A 25,170-nucleotide genomic window follows, 5' to 3' on the forward strand; every position below is an offset into this window, starting at 1 on the left:
GATGCATTCAGAGCTTGTTTATAATTGAGGCTGCAATCCTATACACAATTTACTCAGGAGTAAGCTCCACTGAACTCTGAGAAAAACAGGTCTGGGTTGCCAGGATATTCCAGAAACCACTGCTAGCTTTGTTTGCCGATGTTTCCGACTAAATTTTGTTGAAGCAGAATTCATTCGGAAACCCCACCAGGAATGTCTCATACGAAATGCAGTGGCCACGAAGGCATTTCCACGGGAGCTTGCTTAAGATAAATCCCCTCTGGCGTGGGCTGCCTTCAGCATGATCACACAGGTCCTGCAAAATTCATGGGGTTGCCATCTCTCACAGGCGGGAGAGTGAGCGGCATGAGAATGTATGTAAATTATAAATTGCCCATTGCTGAAAGGTGCCGATGTTATCTGGGAGTCTGGGATGAAAAACACAATGGGGAACTCTAGATGGGAAACACATCTGTGTGTTCTCTGAGATGGGCGATATCTCCCAAGCTTGCCTCGAAGTGGGTCAAAATTGACCCAAGTTCTTCTAAAAAGAGAGAGAATTCTCTTTCTCATCCCTGTCAGCCCTGGGTGTTCCTCCAAAGAAGCCTCTGCTAAATCACTCCTCAAGCATTCTCCTCACTCATTCTCTTTATTTACCTGTTAAGCTGTGATGAGAGCAGGAACATTAGGGAGAAGAGATACGTGATCCCCATGAGTTCTCTCCCATGATCCGCTTGAGTTCTGCACCCAGCAAGTTGCTATAGGTCCATCACCACTAGTTGACAGGTGAGTAAAGGAGAGGAGGAGGAGGGGAGAGTATTTTGGAGAATGAGGAGCAAGGAGATGGTGAGAAGGGTTTTGGGGGATGGCGAGGACTCATGGAGATGTAGAGAGGAAAGCTCAGAATTCATCCCCAGCTCAGGTTTTGATTCAGCTGAATTTGGGTGGGAGGAGAGCTCAGAATTCATCTCCAGTTCAGGTTTTGAGTCAAACTGAATTTGGGTGATTTAATAGCTCACTTCCAACTGGTGGTGGTCTTTTATGCTTGCCTAACGTTCTTCTCACCTAACATCCTTGGAGAAGTTCAAAAGCATCTCTAGCTCAGGTTTTGATCCCAATGGAATCCGGGTGTTTTATAAGCTCACTTCCGGCGTGTGGCACTCTTTTATGCACACCCAAAAGCGCCTCTCTGCTTGGAGAGGTTCAGAAGCATCTCCAGTTTTTCTGCAGATGCTTCAGAAAGCCTCTGGTGGATGTGGAGAGCCAATTAGATGGAGGAAGTGGGCTCTATCAGCTCTATCAGCTCTTCCAAACTGGGGGAATCCACCACAGAAAAACAAAAACAACCCCATGACATCTGGATGTGGGTACCTGTCATCACCAAAGAGATGAGGGTCTCAGTGGGGCTCCCTCCAGTGTTTGTGCCCTGAACATTTAGGTCATAATCAGTATAGTCTACCAGGCCTGAGATGAGGGTGTCGTGAGCCTCTCCTGAGACTGCAAGCTTCTGAGGCTCAGGGGCTGGATACGAATCTCTAACATTGACAGCCAGCTTTGTGAAAGGCACGTCTCTCGCAGTCCAGGAGAGGTTGTAGGTAGCGTTTGTGAGTGTGAGTCTGCCCAGCTGTGGCCCAGCCCCTGAAGGGAAGAGGACAAAAAGCAGAGAGAAAAGCATTACTGGTGAAGAGGTGTGCAGCAGAGAAGGCGGAGTATGTCTCAAACACGAGGCTGGAGGGAAGAAATCCATACAGGGTGTTTGTTGACCAGTTGTTGGCCTGTTACAACCCGTCATGCAATGGCTGTTATTGAAACTGACATGTCCTGAACTGGTTCTCCTTGGAATCTCTGCAGTCCACACCGACAGTGTTTTTTTGGCAATCCATGCACTGTGTTCTGGCAGTATGTGGGTGCTATGCATGGGTTCACATACTGATTAAGGCCATGCCCGTGGGATAAAACTCATAATAATGTTTTGCTTATAGAACGGGTGATTTTCACTCATCCTTCCCTCTGCTGCCCTTGATCGATGCCTTGAATTGAACTCGGGCCACTTCACACAGCCACCTGGAGGGGGCGCCCTTGCTTCCTTTGGACAGAGGTCCCATTCTCATGTTAAAAGAAAGCTCCTCTGTAACAGCTGAACTCTGACAGCTGTTCTACATGGCCAAGCTGTACCCATGCAGGAAGCGCGGCTGTGTGAAGTAGCCCCAGGTGACCCCAATTAAGGACCCATGCCGAACCTGCCTGCATGCTGCCAGATACTGGCCAGCAGCGTTCCCATGGCTTTATGACACCGGACGCTCATGTAACAAGTCCAAGGAGAGCTCGAGAGCCTCTGAAGATGATCAAATTCATAGCAGAGAGGGGACAGAAGGGGTGTCACCGAACGTCCATGCAAGATGAAAATGCGGCCCCTTGCCCTGTGTCATTTTGACATTTTCAAAGCATGCTTTTGCATTCAGATCAAGTGCAGCCCTTTGGCTCTCAAAGGCTTCATGCAATGCAAGCTGAGAGCATCTCACTAGGCAAGATTTAGCAGGATCTAAAAATCCTGGAGACCTCCGTGGCAGTATCCCACAGAAGGTGGGCCAGAGTCTCATCCACCAAGACATCAAGGGCAAAGGTGGAATTGAGAGCCCTCCGGATTCAGCCTCGAGAGAGACAGAGACAGAGTGGAGTTTCCCTTGCCAGCTACTGTAATGACAGATGCAGAGAAGGCTCTTGGCCCCAGTCGATGAAGCTGAGGGTAACCATCCATGCAACTTCTCCCCACATGGCCAAGGCACCACCATATCAAAAGGCAAGGAGATGATGTTCTTATGGACAGATGTTTGGCCCTTGTCAGAGGCAAGCAAAGTTGCATGCGAGAACCACTTCCTGGGGTGTCCCGAACGGAGAAGGAGCTAGACCTCAGGATGAGAATGGCCAAGAAGAAGAAGAAAAGGCAGAAGAGATGGATGGCTGATACTGCAGACCAGATGCAGAGAAGTTTCAGAAAAACATCAACTGGAACAAGGACACATACATATATGCACATACTGTAGATGTATGTCTCCGAACACATCTCTATATATACACACAGAAAGAAAGAATGTGGCACAGATGACTGTATGTGTATATATACAAGAACCAGTCAGGGTTCAGTTCCTTAGATTTCCTTAATAATGGGGAAGTAACATTGGCATTTGCTGCCTTTATTTTAAGACCACCCCTGGGGGCTTTGTTCCGAGGCTCTTTGCGGCCAGGGTTACAATGGGAGGCAACCCAGGACAGGGGCTTGGTGCTGGTGGCACCGAAGGTAGGGAACTCCCTCCTGGGAGAGTTTCGCTCCCCAGCCCTGCTGATCTCCAGACACCGAGCAAAGGTGCTCCCCCCGCCTGCCCAGAGTTTGCCATTTTCTTGTGGCCCCCCATTTTTTTCTCATCCTGAATCTAATCAGTGAATACTTTCCTGTTTTGCTCTGATGTGTGTTGTGTGTGTGTCTGTGTGTGTGTGTGATTTTGGTTTGGCTTAGAGATGTGAAGGCCTGGGAAAAACCCATAAAAAAGCTTTTAAAAGACAAAACATTTCCCCCCGTCCCCGGAAAAATTCATCCCACCCCCATCCCACCCACCCACCGGTCTTCAAATCTCTACTTTAGCTTATTTACTTTTGGTAGTATGGATTTTTAAACAGAAACATTGTTAGCTTATAGAATCTTTTAGACCACACGAATATTAAAATAAATAAATCGCACAATAATTCCCAGACACTTTCCCCGAATGCATTTTGCTATGACCACAGAGAAGAGGTTACAAGTGGTGGAAGAGAACTGGGCAAGCCTGTTCCAGTCCTCCGTGATGCCTTGAAGCACCAGATATGGAACACATAAGGAAATAGCTACATTTTATTCATGATACAGGTGATGCCCAGTAAGGCAGTGACAAAATGTCCATAACTGGTGAAAGTAAGGATGCATTTGGTCCCTCAGGAGGGGTGGAGCTCCCTCTGCATTCTATTATCTCAGGGAAAACCTGGACAGGGGCATCACTGCAACTGAACAAGCAGAATACAAACGTGTTCTTTGATTCCCCCCTCATCCCTCTCTAAAAAAGATTGGGGGTGGGGGGTGGGCAGGGACCCAGATTGACTTTTTGTCCCAGGGCCCACTTTGCTAAGTCCCTCCACCTGGGTCAACTGCCCCCGCTTACTGAGATCTATAACCTGGTCCTGCTAAAGATTTCATCTTAGTTAGAGGCTGAATTAGCCTTCAAAAGAAGCAGGGCCTTATTTGTCACAGCCCCAGAACTTTGGAATATCCTTCCAGGGAAGTTCAGATGGCTCCATCTTTACTTTCTTTCCAAAGGCAGGTAGAAACTCCACTTTTCTATTCTGCCTTTGGTAGCTGATTTTTGGTTTTGCTTTCAGCATCAAATCTCGCAAATCACTGTCCTAATCGTAAATTGAAAAGGAGTATGTGCATAGTTTAAATAAATAAATAGAGCAAATTATGTGGGTCATCCGCTGCAGGCTGCTGAAGTGGTGCAACCCAACAGAAACCTGGGCCTTAGACACAACTCCCGTGCCCACCTGGCTAAGGGAAGAAGAATATTCCAATGCAGTCATAAACATTTGTCTATTCCCATTTTCAGCAGTGCAGTGGTACACCTCTAGAGTAGCTATCTGCTGCTGTTCATCACAAGGCAAGGAAGAGCATGAGAGTAGAAAAGGAGGCTAGGAAAAGTCCTGAAAAGGGGGAAAAACAAACAACCAATGTGTTAGTGTACACGGTAGGGTTGTATACCTGTAGTCGCTGCAGCGCTCAACGCCTGCGTACGGAAACCACGGGTGACTCCGTAGAGGTAGATAATGAAATCAGTTTGGGGAGACAGCCCTGAGATATGAGCCGTCCTTAAATGGCCTGAGACGTTGTACGCCTTGGGTTCCAGCAACCTGTTAGAATCAACAATTTCAATGGTAAACCTCTCGAAGGCCCCGTCTGTGGTCGTCCAGGAAAGGTTGAAGCTTTCGGGGGTAATGCCGGAAACGGTTAGATCGCCGACTTTGGGCTTCGCTGCTGAAGAGGGGAAACAACAGGTCGTTTTTAGTGAATATTCAGATGGCGGAGCTTCTGTTTGCCGTCGGTTTGCTGAGCAAAGAGGCCGGGCGCGGAAGCAAAGTGGGGAAAGGCAGAAATACCACAGAGAGCAGCTGTGTGGCAGGGAAATATGCTATCCGTAGCTGCCATGCACGAAAGCCAAAAGCAAAGATCTTGCAGGGAAACCCCAGTAACCCAGGTACAATGGTTCAAACCTAGCTTGCTCCCAATCCCGGGCTGGTCTGTCCACTAAGCAGGCTCAGCAGTTGCCTCGGGCACCAGTTCTTAGGGGGCGCCACATGCTGCTCCCTCCCTCTCCAAGCCATCACAGACATGTCTGGTTTGCTGCTGGGAGTGTCCATTTATTCTCCTCCCTGGAGAGAAAGTCAGGGGCAGGGGCGGGGGCGGGAGGGGAGAGCGAGTGAGCAAAGCCAACCTCTGCCCTCTCTCCTGTCCCAAACACTCTCCCATTTCACCAAATAAGCAGCCAGTTAAAGCCTTGCTGAGGGTGCCAAAAATCCAATGGCCATCCTGGTCTCATTGTAGTAACCTTCATGTAGAGTAACGTTCAAAAATGTGACCTCCAACTTCCTACTGAAGCGGTACAGCCCTCTCAGTCAGTTCAGGGCTCTACCATCTCATTCTATTGCATACCCAGATGATCAGGATTGTGCTTGCAGATAGAATAGATTTGGGGAGATGGAGGGAGAAAGAGGGAGGGAGATTCCAATTGGATGGTCATCCCAGCTGGAGTGGAGTTTGCCATCACAAGTTGAACATATAACATGCAAAAGCAGAGATTTGTTGCAAAGCAGCGGTTTTGCCGGTCCTGTCAGAGAGGAGACTTTTGTTTTATCCAAGGGGAAATGACATCTCATGTAAGCTCCTTCGATGGGAATGGAAAACACCAGGCTATCACAAACTTTCCAGGGGAATCAGCCCGCTGACGTGCAAGGCAGTGTTTAAATTTCCATATGCATACTTTGCAGTTGGCATGATGCTCTATCTACAAGATAGGACTTGCCATGCATTATAGATTCAGCAGGAATGTTTCAAAATGAACAACACAGGGAGCGGGAGGAAACCCAAAATAGTCAGATGTCATAACAAAAAGCAAAGAATGGGGCATTTAAAGACTCCAAAATTGGGACGGAATGTGGACTGAAGCTCCTTGAGACTTAGTCTTAAAATCTGCTTTCAGTGCCAGAACCCAGCTCTCGATCACACAGAGTGGGGAAAAGAGATTACCTCTGAGCATATGCAGAGTACCTTTGACCCAACTCAGCTAACCCTGGTTGACTTAGAATTAGAGCTCTCAGATACTGCTTCCAGTCAGAAGCAAGCCTCAGTCTCTCTCATGTTACAAACTATGCAAGGCCAAGAATGTACTTCGAATCAGAAAAATAAGTTCCCAACTGTCTAGCCTTGATCCCCCTTGTTTCAAAGGGGGGGGGAAGCAGAGAAGCAAATAACATGGAGATTTGTGGCTCTGAGAGGACCTCTTCTGAAACCTGCTCCAAGGTTTAAGAGGGGTGACTGTGAGATGAAATATTCGAGCCATACGAAATTTGCTGACCACTAGGGGAAAAGATGGAGCAGGTCTGAGGTGGAGCGCTTTCTCTTTTTCTGTAAAGGAAGGAAAGAAGCAGGCAAGGAAAGGCCTGAACTGGGCAAATAAGCGCGGAAAGGTACCTGTGGTGGATTCAACAGAGAGGGGTTTTGTCTTGAAGCCCTGAGTTACCCCAAAGAGGGTGATAATATAAAATGTGCTTGGCTGGAGGCCAGTGAGATCCACCAATCGCAAGCTGCCTGGAACGGTGAGATTCCTCGCATCTGCTGGATTATTCGGCTCCCGCACCTGCACGACAAAGTTCTCATAGGCCCCGTCCGCGGCCGACCAGGTGAGCTGGAATCCATCCCAGTGAACGTCTGACACTGACAAATTCCCCAGCTCAGGTTCCTCCTCTGGATAAGGACAGAGAGCCAATCCGTTAATCAGGCCACACACCAAAGTAAGCCAGGAGGCTTTGGGCTTTCATGCTCAGGCGTCCCCCTTGCGACTGGTGTTTATGAGCACCTCTCTCTTCCACTTGCACGCACCCTGGTGGAACCCGGTGATTCGATTACCAAAGGAGAACTAAGCCACACAGCCAAGGCCGTCGACGACAGCCATGCCAACCCTAACCAGATTATTTCACTGCCGGACCTAAGAACCTACCCGGGAGACAAATTCCCACCAACATGGTTCTACTAGCATTAGTTGTGCTTCATGGGTTAGATTTTTACAGCTGCTTGATGGGGACCCTTAACAATTCAATATTTGCTCTTCCAAAGCTATTATAAAGGTAAAGTTGTGCTGTCGAGTCGGTGTCGACTCCTGGCGCCCACAGAGCCCTGTGGTTGTCTTTGGTAGAATACAGGAGGGTTGACCATTGCCTCCTCCTGCGCATTATGAGATGATGCCTTTCAGCACTTTCCTATATCGCTGGTGCTGCCCAATATAGGTATTTCTCGTAGTCCGGGAAACCAACCAGCGGGGATTTGAACTGGCAACCTCTGGCGTGCGAGTCAAGTCATTTCCCCACCGCGCCAGCTATTATAGCAGTGCAGCAATGAGCCAAGTTCAAAGTGCAAATACCTGGGTGTTTTTCACACAGGGCCTTTTGCTCGTATCTCCTCTGGAATGGAGGGTGTGCAGCCACATATCGGCCGGAGCTCTTGGGGAGCATTTAACAAGATTCACGTTTTTTCATTGGACATTAGAGTGCAGCCCAATTTATATCCAGGGTTCAAAAAATCCACTTTTTGTATCAGGTTTTTTTTTTGGGGGGGGCAATTTTGAATTCACAGTAAAGCCTTGCAGTAAACTTGTAGTAAAGTCTGCTGTGTGAAAAACGCCCTGGAAGGGTGAACCTTTGAAGTGAAAACCATCTCCTTGACAGGGGGTTTCTTGGAGGAGAACTCACAATCTCCGATCACAGTGGTTCCCCAAAGTCAGGGAAAGGAGCTAACTAAAGGGACAGGGCAGGACACATGGAAATGAAACAGGTTTGCTCAGGATGGAATTAGATGTTTCTCAAACACCAAATTCCTAGTTGTGTGAGCATTTAAAAAGTGCTGGGAGTGAATTTGCAGAGGAAAGGGTGCGTCTGAACATATGAAGATTTATCCTTTGATCAGCATGGTCTTTGGGTACCCCACACTGGTTTTCATGGTACTAACAAGCCCTGTTCAGATATTATGTTCAGCATTGGTACAGCAAATGCCCACAGATATAGTTATTCACACATTATGCTGAACGCAGGTACAGCAGTATACTTCCTACCAGTACTAGGCATTTGAGTGGCTTGGGCTCAGATTCCCTTTTGAAATGAATGCAGGTACAGTCATTCCCACAAAGACATGTACGAGTGTAAATCTGTACACATGTACAGCATAATGTCAGACTAGCCCGGAAGATGTCTATCAAAGAAATGCATGGAGAAGCTATCTCTGTGCAGAATTGGTTGAGAACTACCTAAACTATTCTCAGGAAGCAACCAACAAAGTCACCCTTAATTCCAGGGGGGAACAACGAACAATGTGGTTGTTGGAATCAGGAATTGCACGTGGTATAGCCTTCTTGAGATTGTACCACTTTAGACTGTGCATGGAGGATGGCATGGTTGAGTCCTCCAATGCAATGCAAACTCTGTCCACAGAATATTAGAACCATAGAAGGATTATCCTTGACATGATACTTTTCTACTTGCAGGATGTTTTGTACCTGGGAGGGGATATTTAAACCTGCAGTGTCCCATGGCAACTCTGAAGTGGTAAGGCTGTACCACCTGATATTAACCTATGGAATTCTCTGCAACTGAATGTGGTGATGGCCACCAGCTGGATGGCTTTAAAAGGGGCTTAGACAAATTCATGGAGGATAGGTCTATCAATGGCTACTAGGCTGGTGGCTATAGGCCACCTCCAGCCTCAGAGGCGAGATGCCTCTCAATACCAGTTGTAGGGGAGCAACAGCAGGAGAGAGGGCATGCCTTCATCTCTTGCCTGTGGGCTTCCCAGAGGCACCTGGTGGGCCACTGTGGGAAACAGGATGCTGGACTAGATGGGCCTTGGGCCTGATCCAGCAGGGCTTTTTAAATTGTCTTATAAACTTATAGTTGGTTTCTCATATACTGGGCTGATCGGTGGAATAAAGGAACTCTACCTGCACTCCCCTACGACCTGAAGATGTCCCTCCTTCCAGGTATGGATGTGGATATCTGGATGTGGATCTCTCTCTCTCTCTCTCTCTCTCTCTCTCTCTCTCTCTCTCTCTCTCTCTCTCTCTCTCTCTCTCTCTCTCTCACACACACACACACACACACACACACACACACACACACACACACCCTCTCTGGCTTCCCTTGCACATTCTCGGATGTTGCTCCTTGGGAAGATGTATTTTGGACTTCAGTTTCTTTTCAGTGCCAACTCTACTTCTGGACAACCTTACATGCATTCTGTCTCCACAGATTTCATGCAGATGCTACGAATGGCCGATGGTAAGATACCTGCTATTTTCATGCCTTTCGTAAATAGCAGTCACATCGTCTCTGCATGCACACTAGCAAAGTGAGCTCTGATGCAATGGTTTCTCGAACACGTATGCATCATGACTCTGAAAAGTCATCTGAGATGGGTCATCTCTCATGCAAAGCCTAGGAACAGCCTAAAACTCAGGTTGAAGGGAACTTAAGAACATGCTACATGAAGGAAGCAGACACAAAAGGTCAAAAATGATGGGGAGGTTTCCCTGATATGACCACTTACTCCTCACTGATGATCTTTCATCAAAGAATTATGAAGGGAAAGATGGTTTGGGGTAACTTCGGCCCCCCAAGTTCCATGCTCAGGTTCTCCGTGGAGAACTTTTAAACGAGTCATAATGGCCAAGGTGGCAAGCCACATGAAAGGAAGCGTCATGGGAATACGCTCCTTTCTGCTTCAATGAAACGATCGTCCATGCAAAATTCACAGGAGAGAAGCAGCCCAACGCCACACTTGCCTTAACTGCTTTAAACATCCTTTAAACGCCCTCTTTGTGCTTTAAACATCCTCCTTGTGGAGTGGCTTGCATTCAAGCTCACAAATTTGCATGACTTCTAATCATGTCGACATCATGGCAAGAGATGGCACACGCAATGGTGGCATCTCGCACACGCCGTGCCTGATGCCGAATGCCGATGCTTGGTCAGGCCCTTGGCTAATCTCTGAGCCATCCAAACATCCTCTGTGTAGAGTGACATGCATTCAAGCTCATAAGCATGCAGTTTCATCATCAGCAGGCATCAATGGGATACCGGGATAAGGCGAATAAAACACCATTTGCCATCAGGGGCTGGGTTTGTGGGCAAACCCCTTCCGGAGGACCAGTTTTTCCAGAGACTGGGCCATTGCCCATGCCCCAAAAGCGGGACAGTGCTGGAAACGTGGGTCCAGTTGTGTGATGGGAGTGTGTATAATGATTATTTAGCTGGTTGACGGCCGTAATAAAGGAATCTGAATCTAAGTTTGTACAGATGGGACCTTCCTCCATTCCCTTTCCTATTTTGCCGCCTTTCCCATCACCCCAGCCTGCTAAGTGGGGTGAAACAGAAAGGGGTCCATCAGTGGCTACTAGTCCTGATGGCTACAGGCTGCGCTCAGACTCAGAGGCAGGATACCTCTGGATACCAGCTGCCAGGCAGCAACAGCAGGAGAGAAGGCATGCCTTCATGTCTTTCTTGGAACTTTTCAGAGGGATCTGGTGTGGGCTACTGAGGGAAACAGGGTGCTGGACTCGATAGGCCTTGGGCCTGATCAACTAGGGCTGTTCTTATGATAATTGCCCCTCTTCTTTGGAACATTCTCCCCCCACCCCAGATTCATTCAGTCTCCTCCCTAGCTTTTAAGGCCCTTCTTAATACCTACCTGTTCCGCCAGTTGTTCGCCCTTTAATTTATTATTACTATTATTATTTAATTGTTATTGGTATTGTTGTTGTCTACTGCCTAGTCTTCGGAGGAGGCGGTGTATAAGAAAATTTTAATAGATAGATAGATAGATAGATAGATAGATAGATAGATAGATAGATAGATAGATAGACAGACTTGGATTGGCTCAGAAATAAACCACCGCATTTCCTCAATTGACAAGTTGTGGGGTTGGGAGGGAGATGGTCCATCACAACCCAAAGCATGGTTTGTTGTCGTGATATTTGTGAAGCACAGGGGATGTGGATTTCATTCCAGCCTGGAGTGGACTGATAAGCACATATAAGTTACTCTGAGTTTTCTAAAGGCTCAGCCGGACCGGAATGTAATAAATACGAGAAACACAGAGGCCTAGGTAGAGAGACAGTAGCCAGACATGGTTGGTGGATTAATAAAGAACATATACAGGCTAGAGCTAAAAGCTTCTTGGATGAACATCAGAGGCGCCGCTATAAACATTCCTTCCCAAAGAGAAATTCCTCTATTTATTGCCTCCTAGTTGAGGTAAAACCCCAAGCTTTGCTGTCTCTATATAGGGTGCATATTGTTGATATGAGAGGCCTCGGATATTGTAGGGATTTCCACCGCTATGCCTCACTGCTGGTGATTTTTTTTTTAAACTCTGGAGGGGAATCGTGCCAGGAAGTTATATTTTCCTGGCAGCTGTGGGTGAAATTGGTTTCTGTTCCTATATCATCACATACATTTCCTAAAGAGGTAGAGACAGACCCTCTTCAAAGACACTCAGTGTGGTGGTGGTGTTTGGCTTCTATGGGGCAGATGTCCATCCTGCCTCTGTTTGGAAACCTCCTGGAAAGAAGAGGCCATTGCTGCATGAGGCAAGCTGTTCCACTGTCTAACAGCTCTGACAGTTAGGAAATGGCTTCTAAGGTCTAGCCTGAATCTGCTTCCTGTTATCGGTCCTTTTCTCAAATTTTAAATGGAGATGTCATGAATGTCACTCTAGTACGGGGAACCATGATTCAAAGTTTTCACTGTCTCAAATGGAATGATACTCTCTTGGACCCTAATCCAGGGGAAGTTCACCATCTTTTAAGCCCCATCTGAGACAAGTTCTTCATGACCATTAATTTAAATAGGACTTAAGCTGAATGGATCTTCTCTGGATCCGGGCCACAAAATCTAAACTGCTCATGGAAGCGGCTTAATTTTTCCAAGAGAGAAGCATGTTTTTCTTGGGAGGGCCGCATCCAATGAGCCTCCTTCTCCACCGCGGGGGCTCTTTTAGGGAATGTCTCTTATGAATCCAAGAAGGCAGTTCAGATGACCCAATCTGAGTGACTCATGGTCTCTTCGCTGCCTGGAGCTCAGGGCATGGATGTTGATGTCCCTCAAGGTCAGAGAGGGTGAGCTGACACATCTTGTACGATTTGGCTCAAGTTGGAAGGTTCTCACCCAAGCTGGAGGCAATCAGGAAGATGGGGACAGGTCAGCTCTGTGAGTTACATCCATTACTTCTGGGCCCTCGGTTGAACGGCCTTGATGTTTACATTTTGGGACAAGAACAGCTTGGTCAAAACAGGGATAGCTGGAATGCTTAACCAGACATTTTTGCAATGCAAGGTCTTCTGTGTTGACCAAACAGTCCTTAAATATCAACAACAACCCTGAGCCATCAGACACTGAGAAATGGACACCATGACAGAAAGGAAAATCTTGGGCAGTTGGGGGCTCTGGTGCCATCAATGTTTAGTTTCTGAAACCCACCAGGTAGGGTTGTTTCAGGTGGATTTTGTTCAGCATCCTTGATGTGTTATTCTAGGAGAACTGGGGCATTCTTCACAGAGGGGAGGCTGGGAATTCAAAGGGCATTTCAGGGCTTCTCCCAAGCTGAAAAGTGGGAGGATTTTCTCAGATGGGTTTTCTACAATACCAGGTGAAAGTTATATGCACTCTCCATGCCAGACTTCCACATCATTTTGGGGTGGTTGTAATAGTTCCTATGTTCTCTCCCCCACCCCCTGCCCGATTTATGGTCCTTGCAGATGCACCCAAGTCTGCCCTTTAATAATAATAACCATCCTCATAATAATCATTTTAAATTAATTGTTATTGGCACTATTGTTGTTCACAGCCTAGTCTTTGGAGGAGGCAGTATATAAGAAAATTTAGATAGATAGATAGATAGATAGATAGACAGATAGACAGATAGATAGATAGATAGATAGATAGATAGATAGATAGATAGATAGATAGAACCTCACACATAGTGGCTTGTGATATCTAGAACCTCTCCTTGCCCTCCTTGGGGTTTCTCCATGCCCGGTCGTAGGGAGGTTGCACGGCACGTGCTAATTGGGGGAAATCTGTCTCTGTCTGCTGTGGGTTTCAGGAAACAGATGCCACGAGAGGGCTGCAAAACTCCATCTGGCACCCATCAACCCCACCCATCAAAGCACCCCATCTTTCATTGCCAGAATATAAAACATAAAAGGAATCGGGGGTGTGTGGCTGCAACATCCTGACACTAAGCTGCATATTAATATAAGACTTGTAAATGTGTGCATAAGGGACCTTTGATTTTGTTACTCTTCATGGGCCACCAGAGCTGGAGGTACTGGGGCGGGAAAGCAGATTTTTTAAGATTGCATTCCCCCAACACACTGCCTTGGCTAGCTGTAACCATCAGTAAACCGTGAGGTTCTTCATGGGATGGTTTTTATCCACCAACAAACCAGCAGTTAATGACTGCACTATGCTGTTAATGCTTCCTCATGCAAAGACAGAAGACCATTTATGAAGTGATAATAAGGGGATGGGGCCGTAGCTCATAGGCAGAGCATCTGCTTTGCATGCAGAAGGTCCCGGTTCCCTCCCTGGCAGCATCTCCAGGTAGGGCTGGGAGAGGCTCCTGCCTGGAACCTTGGAGAGCCGCTGCCAGTCAGTGTAGGCAATACTGAACTAGATGGGCCAATTAGAAGGCAGCTTCCTATGTTCCTATGCACCAGTGTGCAGGGAACTGCACATGGTAAGCCACAGGGCTGTCCGGATCATTCTGTCAAGGAGAATTTTCCCAGTCGTGAATTTCCGATGAGATGTAGAAGTTAAGGGTGGCCAACTGTCCAGAAAACCAAACACTAAGCCTGCTCCCATGCCTTCGACAGCAGCAGTTTGATGGCCGGAAAAGAGCAGCTAAAATGTTCACCGCATAGAGATAAGAAGGCTGGATATGTGCTCGGCTGCAGATCCAGAAGTGGATTGGGCTGAATTTGCAAGCAGAGGGAGTTCAAAACAAGAAGCTCCCACATTTGGAAAAAGGCCCTTCACATTTCAGGTCCTTCTAATTCGGTCTGTTTTGAAATGCCAGTCAGAGACAGAGAGAACTACAGCTCCCATGCTCCCTTGCAGGAGACAGCATTCTTGAGCATTCTCAGGAGCATCAGTTCCAGTTAAGGAGGAGCTCTTTCCTGTGTTTAACAACCTACTTGTTAGTCACCTCTCTCCCCTCTCATTGGAGATGCTGCCAGGCTTTGAACCTGGGGCTGTTGCTCTGCTTGGCCCCATCTCCTAAGAGGAAAAATCTTCCAGCAGACAGCACTCCCTTGCAGTCACCCATCCAAATGCAAAACAGGGCAGGACTTGCTTAGCAAAGGGAACGATTCATACTCACTAGCCAAAACCAACTCTCCTCCCAAGTTGAAAATATCCTCTTAGGAGGCAAGGAGTGAGGCTGTAATGCAGACTGAAGAGCACAAAAGTTCACCATGAACGCCTGCACCGTGAATATTTCTCCCCATGCGGTCCTTATGATTGCTTGGGTGCTAGAGGGGAAGACGAAACTAATGATGAGGTGGAAATAAATTTCAGTGTTGCTGGGAAGCGATTCTCAGGCAAATTCACCCGCCAATGGGAAGTATTGGCTACTTTGATTTTTCTCCGCCAATTATCCTAATTACAACTGAGCCCAAATGGCTCTCTTTGTTTCACCACCCATTAGCAGATGCAAAATGGCGAGGCAGTGGATTTGGGCAGTTGTTTATGGGTGGGGGCAAAATACACCCAAATGTAGAGGGATGCTCATGAATCCTTAGTAAATCTAGCAAATACATAAATTCACAATGGAAGTCTGGCATCTTATTGTGCATGGTCCACCAGCTATTCAGACAGCTTGTGGCCACTTCGCCTATATACGGGCAACCTGTTAGCCTGTGGCTTATTCATCACATTGGCCCATGTTCCGTTTGGAACCCCAAGCACCATCTTTGAGGAGATACGCAGCAGGCTTTTCATTCTCAACTGGCTTTCGTTACCCAGAAGCACTCTCTCTTCTGAGCATGACCCTCATTTGCACGACAAAGGTCAGTGTAGAAAATCTCCTGGGAACTCCAGAGGAATTAAAATGAAGCTGGCTACAAACCAATAGATCATGGAGCAAACCATGGGGCATGGTTTGGGGACCAGCGGACCATGGTTCAAACCATGGGACATGGTTTGGGGACCAGCGGACCATGGTTCAAGCCATGGGACTTAGTTTGGGGACCAGCGGACCATGGTTCAAACCATGGGACTTAGTTTGGGGACCAATGGATCATGGTTCAAACCAAAGAGTTTCACATACCCGTTGAACCGGTCACTGTTGAGGGCTTGCTTTTGTGTCTGCCTTTCTCTGCCACGAGGCTGATGGTATACTCTACTCCAGCATCCAGGGCTCGTATGATATGAGACGTGCTATCTGCAGGAATCTCTATTTCATTCTTCTTCCCCAATGGGGTCACGTAAGACAGGCGATAACGATCGAATTTGGCCCAGGGCCTCTTCCAATGCAAGGTGAGAGTGGTCTCAGTAGGGTCACTGACCCTCAGGTCCTTGGGGCTATCCATTTCTGTGTTGAAAAAGAAAACTTAGTTCCCCAACTGTCAAATGATACTCTCTCTCCAAGAAGAATCCTCCCATTTGACACCCCTTGGGTTCCCATTTAAAATGTGTCACTTGGAATGGGTTCCTTGATGTAAGAGATGGGGGCAGGCAGCTGGAGACCTGCGGTTCAGCTGTGGCCCACTGACAACCACCAGTTGGCCACCAGTTAAACCAATGAAAAAAGGAGCCTTTGAGCTTCAGCCAACCACATCTTCACAGCTGGGCTTCGTGGGAAGGAAAACTGCCAGAAACGCATGTTCTACCTACCCACACCCTCCACGCTCCCCTTTCCATTCCAGCAGGGGCAAAAGGCCAAGCAGAAAGATGCTGACATACAGAAAAAGCCATTCTGTGCACTTCGGAATGGCACGAGTTATCTATCTGCTCTGGGGACTCGTACACGGACACAGGAAGCTGCCATCTGCTGAGTCAGACCCTTGGTCCATCTAGTAGGGATGTGCACCAAACCAGCTGGCCTGGTTTGGTTCGAGTCCGAACCGGACTTGGACCGGGCCAGTTCAGTCCAGCACCCCTGTTCAGTCTGGTCCGGGGGGGGGGGTTCATGGACCAAAATGGCTAAAAAGTAATAATAAAAAGTAATAATAATAATGGCTAAAAAGTAATAATAAAGTGAACACCCCAAAGAGCCGGGGTTGGTTCAGTCCAGGGTCGAGCCGAACTGGGGGGTGGATCGGCTTGACCCTGAACTGTCGAACCGAACTGGCTCGAAGTCGAACTGGTTTGATTCTGAACCTGTTCGCACACCCCTAACCCAGGACTATCTACCCTGACTGGCAGCAGCTCTCCAGGGTTTCAGGGGGCGAGGATCTTCCCCAGCCCTACCTGGAGATGCTGCCAGGGATTGAGCTGGGACCTTCTGCATGCAAAGCCATGACTCATAGCCATTGATAGGCTTGCCCTCCATGAATTTGCATAAGCCATCTAAGACGTCCTACCGGTTCCAGCATTAATGGTAGCGGGGGCGCTCTCTTTATCCTGCTTCACGGCCGTCACGCCAATGCCATATTCTGTGCCGGGTCTCAGTCCTAAATGAAAACAAAATGGCATTTATGTGACCATTGTGTCTGCCCTCTGTCTTCTCTTCTCCAGGCGAAACTCAAACCAGCAACCTCAACCGCTCCTCACGGACTTCCAAGACCCCTCGCCATTTTTGTCGCTCAGATCTACATCCCTGCAATGCCTGCTCAAGGCTCACGTCCCCCTTCACCGGCTTTCTGCGTCCTACCTGTGAGTGTGGCTTTGGTCGTGGCTTGGTTGCTTCTGGGCACTGTGATTTCGGCATGGTCGCCGCCAGAAATGGGGGCATACTTGATCCTGTAGGAGTCAGGAGTTGCTTGACTGTTCTTCCATTCCAGGGTGATGGTGCTGTCTGTCTGAGAGAGGCGTTTCAGATTTCTTGGAGCATCCAGTTCTGGGGTGGGAGGAAATGAGGGTTATCACTCTTCCTGTTAATTCTGTGGGAGAACCTCAGAGCAGAGAATTCGGCTAGGGAACTCTCGGGTCCCCAGATGTTGTTGGACTACAACTCCCATCATTCCCAGCCACAGTGGATGAAGGGAGCTGTAGTCCAACAACATTTGGGAGGGAACCCACATTTGAGGACCCCACAGGCCGGCTGAATTTTAGGGCCAATCCCTCATTCATGAAGGACAAACTCACTCAACTTGATTTCAGAACCAGGTCTGAGTTGAAAATTCAGAGGTGAGAACTCGTAGTTCAATATTTGGGGAGGTGGGGGCTGAAAGAGATGCTGAAACTAGCACCCTGATTTACTTTATTACACCGTTGCCTGTTTCACAGTGTTACTCCTTTTAGGGGCCATGGACTATTGACTGCTATTTCCCCCTCTCAAAGCCCCTATCCCTACCCGACATTCTGCAGGGGGTGATTCTGGCATTTGTGGGACTATTGGCAGCCCCAATGACAGGGGGAGAAGAACCCCCATCTTCCCATTGAGTTATACACACACACACACACACACACACACACAATTTTGTGCTCTGCTTTCCCCAAATCAATGAAACACCCCTCCTCATTTTTCACCACCAATGAATGGGGTACAGAAAATGGTGGGACATTTTGTTTCTGCTGTATTTGGAACTGGCTCAGTAAATCATGGACTTTTTCAGTAAAGTAGAAAGCCTCCTCTTCACCTCAACATACCATATTTATCCAAATCCAAGACTTGGTATTTCCTGAGTTCTTGGCCGTTAGAGTTGGGTGGGTTGTCTGAAATTCAGAATCCTTTTCCTTTCAGGTAAATACAGATATAACCTGTGCTGAACCTCTATTTTTTAAGGGGGTCTTCTTAAACTTGGAGAAATATATGGCTGGATCAGACCTGTTAATATACGTATGGATCAGACCTGAAAGATACCATATTCAAGTAAATATGATATCACTGTATTTACCTGAATCCAAGACTAGTTTTCCCCAAGCTCTTTGATATTAGAAATCAGGGGGTCATCTTAATTTCAGAGCCTTTTTGGTAAGTATATGTATAACTTGTATTCAACTTCTGTTTTTAAGGGGTAAATATGGTTTTGTATTGGGGTAAATATGGTATTTTGATGTGATCTTTGATCATTGGTTTTCAGGTGGTATTCTGGGGAAGTTCCTCCTTGGAAGCAGATCCTAAGTCCCTCAATGGGAACATGAGTGATGGAGGAAAGGTTTCCTTGAAAGACAGTTTGTCCAGCACTTTTAATCTTTCCCTTCCATGTATTCAGTTCATGTGGAGCAATAGAGATGCCCAACAGATCTGACCTATCAACTGAGCCCCGAGAACATGTCCCAGAATCCTTTCTGCAGCATGCTAGGGTTCCACAACAGAAGACTAGATGGAGAAGGGATTTCCTAGGATTGTGAGAAAACTCTTCACTGTTTCTTCCTCTTTGGGAGAAACTCTTCACAAAACGTTTCCTCTTTGGGAGGAATCCAGAAATGCCTCTTCAAATTCCTGTCTTTCCTTTGAAGGAAGCCTGGATTTTCTCTTTGTATTTCAGCTTCTCCTTGAAGAAAACCTGGCATTCACTTGCAAATTTCACTTGGGATAATTTTGGGTTCGAACCCTACCTGAAAGTGGAAAGTTCACATATTAAACCCAAGCTGGAGTAAACTATGAATGACAACCACTCACTTACCTGTGACAAAGGTCTCGGTCACAGGGTCGCTTTCCATATCCCCACGTCGGGATATTAGGGTCACCTCATACTCCGTGTGTGGCTTCAGGTCTCCGATGGAATATTGGCTTTCGTCCTCCGAGAGATCAACTGAGGTTCGGGCCCCGGGGACATCCTTAGGCCCGTAAGTCAGCTCAACGCCGTCAATTTCAGCCAAAGGTTTAAACCATGTGATCAGTGCCGTGGTATCTGTAACGTCTTGTGCCTCAATCTGGCTGGGAGCATCAAGTCCTGCGGCAGAAGAAAGGGACAAGTCAGAAGAATTAAACTAGGGCTTGGAGGAACGTTTGAGAGTTTGGCCCAAGTTTGTGGCAGGGGGCTGGGGAGGGCTGAAACTTTACATCTGCATGTTCTTTCATGGCACTGGGGGATTCTGGGTTAAAAACTGTGTCCATCAGCAACCTCTAGTAATAGACAAATTACTTGTTGCTGCAGAACAGGTAACGTGGCAGTAGAAACCAATGAGCCAGTAAGGAAGCCACTGCAACAGACTTTTCTCCCCACCTCCTACAGGACCAGGAGAGCTAGTATTTTGGTAGCGAGCACGAATTATCCCCTTTGCTGAGCAGGGTCTGCCCTGGTTTGCATTTGGATGGGAGACTTCATGTCAGTGCTGTACGATATTCCCCTTAGGGGATGGGGCTGTAGCTCAGTGGAAGAACATCTGCCTTGCATGCAGAAGGTCCCAGATTCCCTCCCTGGTAGCATCTCCAGGTAGGGCTGGGAAAGAGTCCTGCCTGAAACCTTGGAGAACTGCTGCCAGTCAGTGTAGACAGCCCTGAGCAAAATGGACCAATGGTCTGAATCGGTATAAGGCAGCTTCCCATGTTCCTAAATTTCAAGCCCAAAGTGAGAACTTTCAGCTTTGTCTGAACAACTATTTCTTTTGGCAGGGTGGTGGTGGTGGTGGTGGGGAATCAAGTTCTAACCCATCTCCGGTTCTTCAGTGTTCATCCTTTCCCTCGGTTTGGTTTTTTTTGGAGCTTGGGTACAGAATACGCCCCTATGCTTTTGACCATGACCCCATTCACATTGGAGCTCAAAACAGAACCCCCGTCTCTGGGAGCCAGTAGCAGCTATTGGTTGTGACAGTTGCTAGAGACACCACAGAAAGCCCCCTTCCAGCTGCATCTGGCTTTTGCTTAGAGCACCAAAGAGGAGAAAGGATATCATGACCTTCTGCTGCAACCGTCTTGATCCTCTCCCATGCTGTTAGGAGCAGCCAGATGTCGAAGTGTTAGTGAGTGGACAGTTTCATGTGGAGGGCTGCATAGAGGTTTCTCTGCATGTTGCCTGTAGCAGCTGTCAGACCTGATTGCTGCTACCATCACCCAGAGGCGTCTCAAAATGCGGAGGCTTTATTTTAACAGGAACAACGGGGCTATTCTTTTTGCACACTCCTACTTGGCTGCAGAAGAGGGCAATCAAGATGGTTAGGGGGCTGAAGCACCATTCCTTTGGGGCAAGGCTACAACATTTGAGGCTTCTTAGGGCAGGGGGGGGAAGGCAACTAAGGGGAGGTTTTTAAAATTATGCAGGGCACAGCAAGAGAGAGAAGAACTCCCTCTCTCACAACACCTGAACCACGACAGGCTCATCCCATGAAATTGATTGCCAGGAAATTTAGGATCGACAAAAGGAAATACTTTTTCACACCGCACATAATTAACCTGTGGTATTCTCCACCACGGGATGTGGTGATGGCGACCCACTTGGGTGGCTTTAAGTAGGGCTTGAAACCGACTGGTGGGAAATTAAGGAACGAAAGAAGGGACGTCTTTTTTCACGCAGTGTGTGATTAGCCTATATTTCTGCCACGGGATGTGGTGATGGCCACCAGCTTGGATGGCTTTAAAAGGGGCTAAATTTAAAATTCATGGAGGACAGGTCAATCAATGGCTACAAGTCTTGTACAAGTCTTATCTCTGAATCCCCTTTTTAAGGGAGCAACAGGCACGCCCTCACCTCTTGCCTGTGGGCTTCTCAGAGGCACCTGGTGGGCCACTGTGGGGAAAAGGATGCTAGACTAGATGGCCTCCTTGGGCTTGGCCCAGCAGGGCTGTTCTTACGTAGGCATAGCCAGCGGTCACTGTCAACTTGTCGACTTACTTGTAGTCACCACCCTGGAGAGTCCAGGCCCCCTGGTTTGATTCTTCACCACATAGAGTGACACGTTGTATTGCTGTCCCGGTGCCAGCCCTGGCTGCTGGTAGGACGTCTGTGGCCTCTTCAAGCTGCTCCTGATACCACCATTGTCTTCCTCTTTCTGCAACGAAGAGGTTAGACCGTTGGGACGCGAATGTTGGAAGAAGCAGGGCATCCTTCAAAGAACTGATTGGGCAGCCAGATCACCCAGAAGGAGACAATCCATTAAGGAACCAGCTCCTAAGCCCAACTTCCTTACCAAGCTGTTAAAGACGATCTCCCACCCGCTGAATGGGATGTCCAGGGGGTCCCATTCGACTTCCACCGACGTCTCCTTAACAGATTTGAACTTCAAGCCATCTGGGGCAGGCAAATCTGGGAAGCACAAGCAGAAATGATGAGAGCCAACATAGCATAGTGGTTAGAGGGTTGGACTAGGACTGGGAAGACCCGAGTTCAAATCCCCATTCAACCATGAAACTCACTGGGTGACTCTGGGCCAGCCATGTCTCTCTCAGTCTAACCTACCTCACAGGGTTGTTGTGAGGATAAACATAACCATGTATACTGCTCTGAGCTCCTCGGAGGAAAAGCAGGATATAAATGTAAAGAAGAAGAAGAAGAAGAAGGCTGGCCAGCTTCAGCTTGCAGTTCTCCAGTGACCCCTAGTGAGAGAAAGCCAATCCAGGGCAGGTTCCTGAGCGAGAAGGCAGCCCTTGAGGTAATTTGCACCCAAGCCATTTGGGCCTTAAGGGTTAAAACCAGATTAAAGCCAGCAGCTTGAACTGAGCTCAGAAAACAGGAGCCAGTGGCATTGCTTCCTGAGACTGTTATGTTGCATGCATCCAGTCCCAGTTAGCAACCTGCTGTCGTAATTTGTACTGCTAACTGTAATCTCCTGAATCATCTTCAAGGGCAACCCCATGCCCATAAAAGACTGGATGCTCCCTGGGTATTTGTACGGGTGTCATTTCCTCCTGGGATGCATGGGAACTGCAATTTCCTATGCATCCTAGCCCAAGGAATCACAGGGCAGAGGGATACAATGCCCTCGGTCTGGAAACAATGCTCCTGAGGATGCTTACGATTGGCTAAGTCAACAATGAGGCCCACAAACCCACTTCCTTTTCTCTCCTCACTGCAAAGGAGAGTTTACTTGGAAGGGGGTAGATGAACAGGAAGGGTCCCCCAGTAGCAAACTCAGCATGAGCCAGGCCTGAATCCCAGAGTGGGTTAGGGCTAGGCTCATAGCGAGGGCCAGATTTCCAAATCTTGGGAGTCAGAGTCCGAACTGATTCCAAATTCATAGCCATCACTAGATAGATCTAGAACAGGGGTTCTCAAAGTTGGGTCTCCAGATGTTATTGGTTCTCAACGTTGGGTCTCCAGACGTTCTTGGACTTCAACTCCCATAATCCCCTGCCCCAGTGACATTTGGTTGGAAATTATGGGAGTTGAAGTCTAATAACATCTGGGGACCCAACGTTGAGAATCCCTGATCTAGAACACAATTGCTGGAAACCCAGATGTGAAAAGGGGCGCGTTCATGTTCTCCTGCCCAGGTGTACAAAAAAATGTAACAGGTTTGAAGGCAAGCAAATAAGTCGAGAGGCTCTTAGTTGGCTTTAATAGACTCACAAGTGGCTACCCGGGCGCTGATGGGGATGCTCTTCTTGTTCTTTAGGATGGCAAATACACGGATGAAATACTCCACACCAGGCTCCAACCCCTTGATGGTGGCCGAGGTGTGATTCCCAGGAACTTGGATTTCTAGCTCTAGACCACCGATGCCAGTGGGAATGTAGGTGATGAGGTATTCGGTGACGATATTATCATTCTTCCATTCCAAGTTCACAGTTTTATCTGTCACATCTGTAACGGTCAGGTCTTTTGGAGGAGACACTGCCAAGAAGTTAACAAGAAGTTAACAAGAAGTCAGGAAACACACATAAAGGATGGTCTGTGTGTGGCTGGGGAGTGTGCAAATATGAATATGTAGATTATGACACAAGTTACATAGGTCACCAGGAAGAAAGGTTTTTAATCTCACTCACACCCTGGTTTTCGATTTGCAACAAATTTGTACATGGGAACGGAGCCCAAAGCTGGATGCTTCTGCTTACAGGAGAACCCTGTTATTCACGGGGGTTCCATTCTCGGGGGGGGGGGCTGTGGATAGTGAATTCACAAATAATTACAAATAAATAATGCCCCTAATAACGGGGCATTAGGGCAATGGGAATCAGGGGGTTTGGTTCCTGGATGCCGGAAATCACCCCCAAATCGGCCCAAAATGCCAGGTTTGGTGAGTTGTGTATGCAAACCAGTCTCACCAAAGGTTCCTTGGAACTTACCATCTGAACAGTCAATGCCTACATAGCCTTCTTCGCAGACGCATCGCCCGTCTACGCAGAGGCCCAGATCATTGCAGTTATTGGGGCAAGAGTGTTCGCTGCAATCGACCCCTCGGTACCCCTCGTCGCACACGCACTGCCCGTTCACGCAGCGCCCTCGGCCGCTGCAGTTGTTCACGCAGGCCAGTTCGTGGCAGTCCTCGCCTACGAAGCCTTGGTCGCACACGCACACCCCGTCGAGGCAGCGCCCGCGGTCGTTACAATCGTTGGGGCACCTCCGCTCTGCACAGTCCTCCCCTGTGTACCCCTCGTCGCACATGCACTGCCCGTTGACGCAGCGGCCGCGGTGGTTGCAGTCATTGGGGCACCTCAGTTCGCGGCAGTCGACCCCGGTGAAGGCCGCGTCGCACACACACTGGCCGTCGACACAGCGGCCCCGGTTGTGGCAGTCGCTGGGGCACCGCTGCTCACCACAGTCCTCGCCCACAAAGCCCTCGTCGCAGACACACTGCCCGTTGATGCACCGCCCGCGGCCGTGACAGTCGTTCGGGCACTTCAAGGCGCCACAGTCCTCCCCCGTGTAGCCCTCGTCACACTCGCACCAGCCGTTGGTGCACCGCCCCCGGTTGCTGCAGTCGCTGGGGCACCTTAATTCACTGCAGTCCTCCCCCATGAACCGTTCGTCACAGATGCACTGTCCGTTGACACAGCGGCCCCGGCTGTTGCAGTCGTTGGGGCACTTCACTTCCCCGCAGTCGAAGCCCAAGAAACCCTCGTGGCAGACACACTGCCCGTCGATGCAGCGCCCACGCCGGTTGCAGTCACTGGGGCACCTCCGCTCCCCGCAGTCGTCTCCCATGAACCCTTCGTAGCAGACGCACAGGCCGTTTTCACAGCGCCCCTGGTTGTGGCAGTTGTCCGGGCAGGCGACTTCCCCACAGTCCTCCCCGGTGAACCCCGGGTCACAATAGCAGGTCCCGTTGACACAGCGGCCGCGGTCGTAACAGTCGTTGGGGCAAATGAGTTCGCCGCAGTCTTCGCCGGTGTACCCTTCGTCGCACACGCACTCCTCTTCCACACAGCGGCCTCGGTTGTTGCAGTTGTTTGGGCACAGCGGCTCGCTGCAATCCGCCCCGGTGAAGCCGGCCTCGCAGATGCATTGCTGGTGCACACATGTCCCGTGCTCGCCGCAGGGCACTAGGCACACCTCCTGGCTGCAGTCCTCCCCGGCGAAGCCGTCAAAGCAGACACACTGCCCGTCGATGCATTTGCCTTGGTCGTTGCAGTCCCCAGGACAGGTCTGCTGCTCACAGGCTTCCCCGGTGTAGCCTTCATCACAAACACACTTGCCGTCGACACAGCGGCCCCGGTGGTTACAATTCTGAGGGCATTCTGGCTCGGAGCAATTGGGCCCTTTCCAGCCGGGTTCGCAGATGCACCCACAGTGGTCGTTGCTGTAATTGCCATGCCCGCTGCAATACGGCTTGGCCTCAAGAATGCCTACAGAAGCAAAACAAGGC

At 48.7% G+C, this 25,170-nt stretch overlaps 1 protein-coding gene across 5 annotated transcripts in view; it reads right to left on the bottom strand.

Annotated features, from left to right (window-relative positions):
• TNC (tenascin C) overlaps positions 1 to 25,170 on the bottom strand; it is a 72,699-nt gene that overhangs the window by 26,032 nt on the left and 21,497 nt on the right. For 2 of the 5 annotated variants that reach the window (XM_053282603.1, XM_053282604.1), the window contains exons 3-12: positions 23,651 to 25,150; positions 22,935 to 23,198; positions 21,556 to 21,671; positions 21,261 to 21,417; positions 19,113 to 19,382; positions 17,195 to 17,380; positions 16,905 to 16,994; positions 15,650 to 15,913; positions 6,749 to 7,021; positions 4,763 to 5,035 (exon numbers count right to left, since the gene is read on the bottom strand). In XM_053282603.1, the coding sequence (XP_053138578.1) occupies positions 4,763 to 5,035; positions 6,749 to 7,021; positions 15,650 to 15,913; positions 16,905 to 16,994; positions 17,195 to 17,380; positions 19,113 to 19,382; positions 21,261 to 21,417; positions 21,556 to 21,671; positions 22,935 to 23,198; positions 23,651 to 25,150 (3,393 nt within the window). Of the gene's footprint in view, positions 1 to 1,350; positions 1,618 to 4,762; positions 5,036 to 6,748; positions 7,022 to 15,649; positions 15,914 to 16,904; positions 16,995 to 17,194; positions 17,381 to 19,112; positions 19,383 to 21,260; positions 21,418 to 21,555; positions 21,672 to 22,934; positions 23,199 to 23,650; positions 25,151 to 25,170 lie in introns of all 5 variants that reach the window. The other 3 variants (XM_053282606.1, XM_053282605.1, XM_053282607.1) reach the window with 2 other exon arrangements.

The sequence above is a fragment of the Hemicordylus capensis genome, chromosome 17 (genome assembly GCF_027244095.1).
Source record: "Hemicordylus capensis ecotype Gifberg chromosome 17, rHemCap1.1.pri, whole genome shotgun sequence".
In the NCBI taxonomy this organism is placed as follows: Eukaryota; Metazoa; Chordata; class Lepidosauria; order Squamata; family Cordylidae; genus Hemicordylus; species Hemicordylus capensis.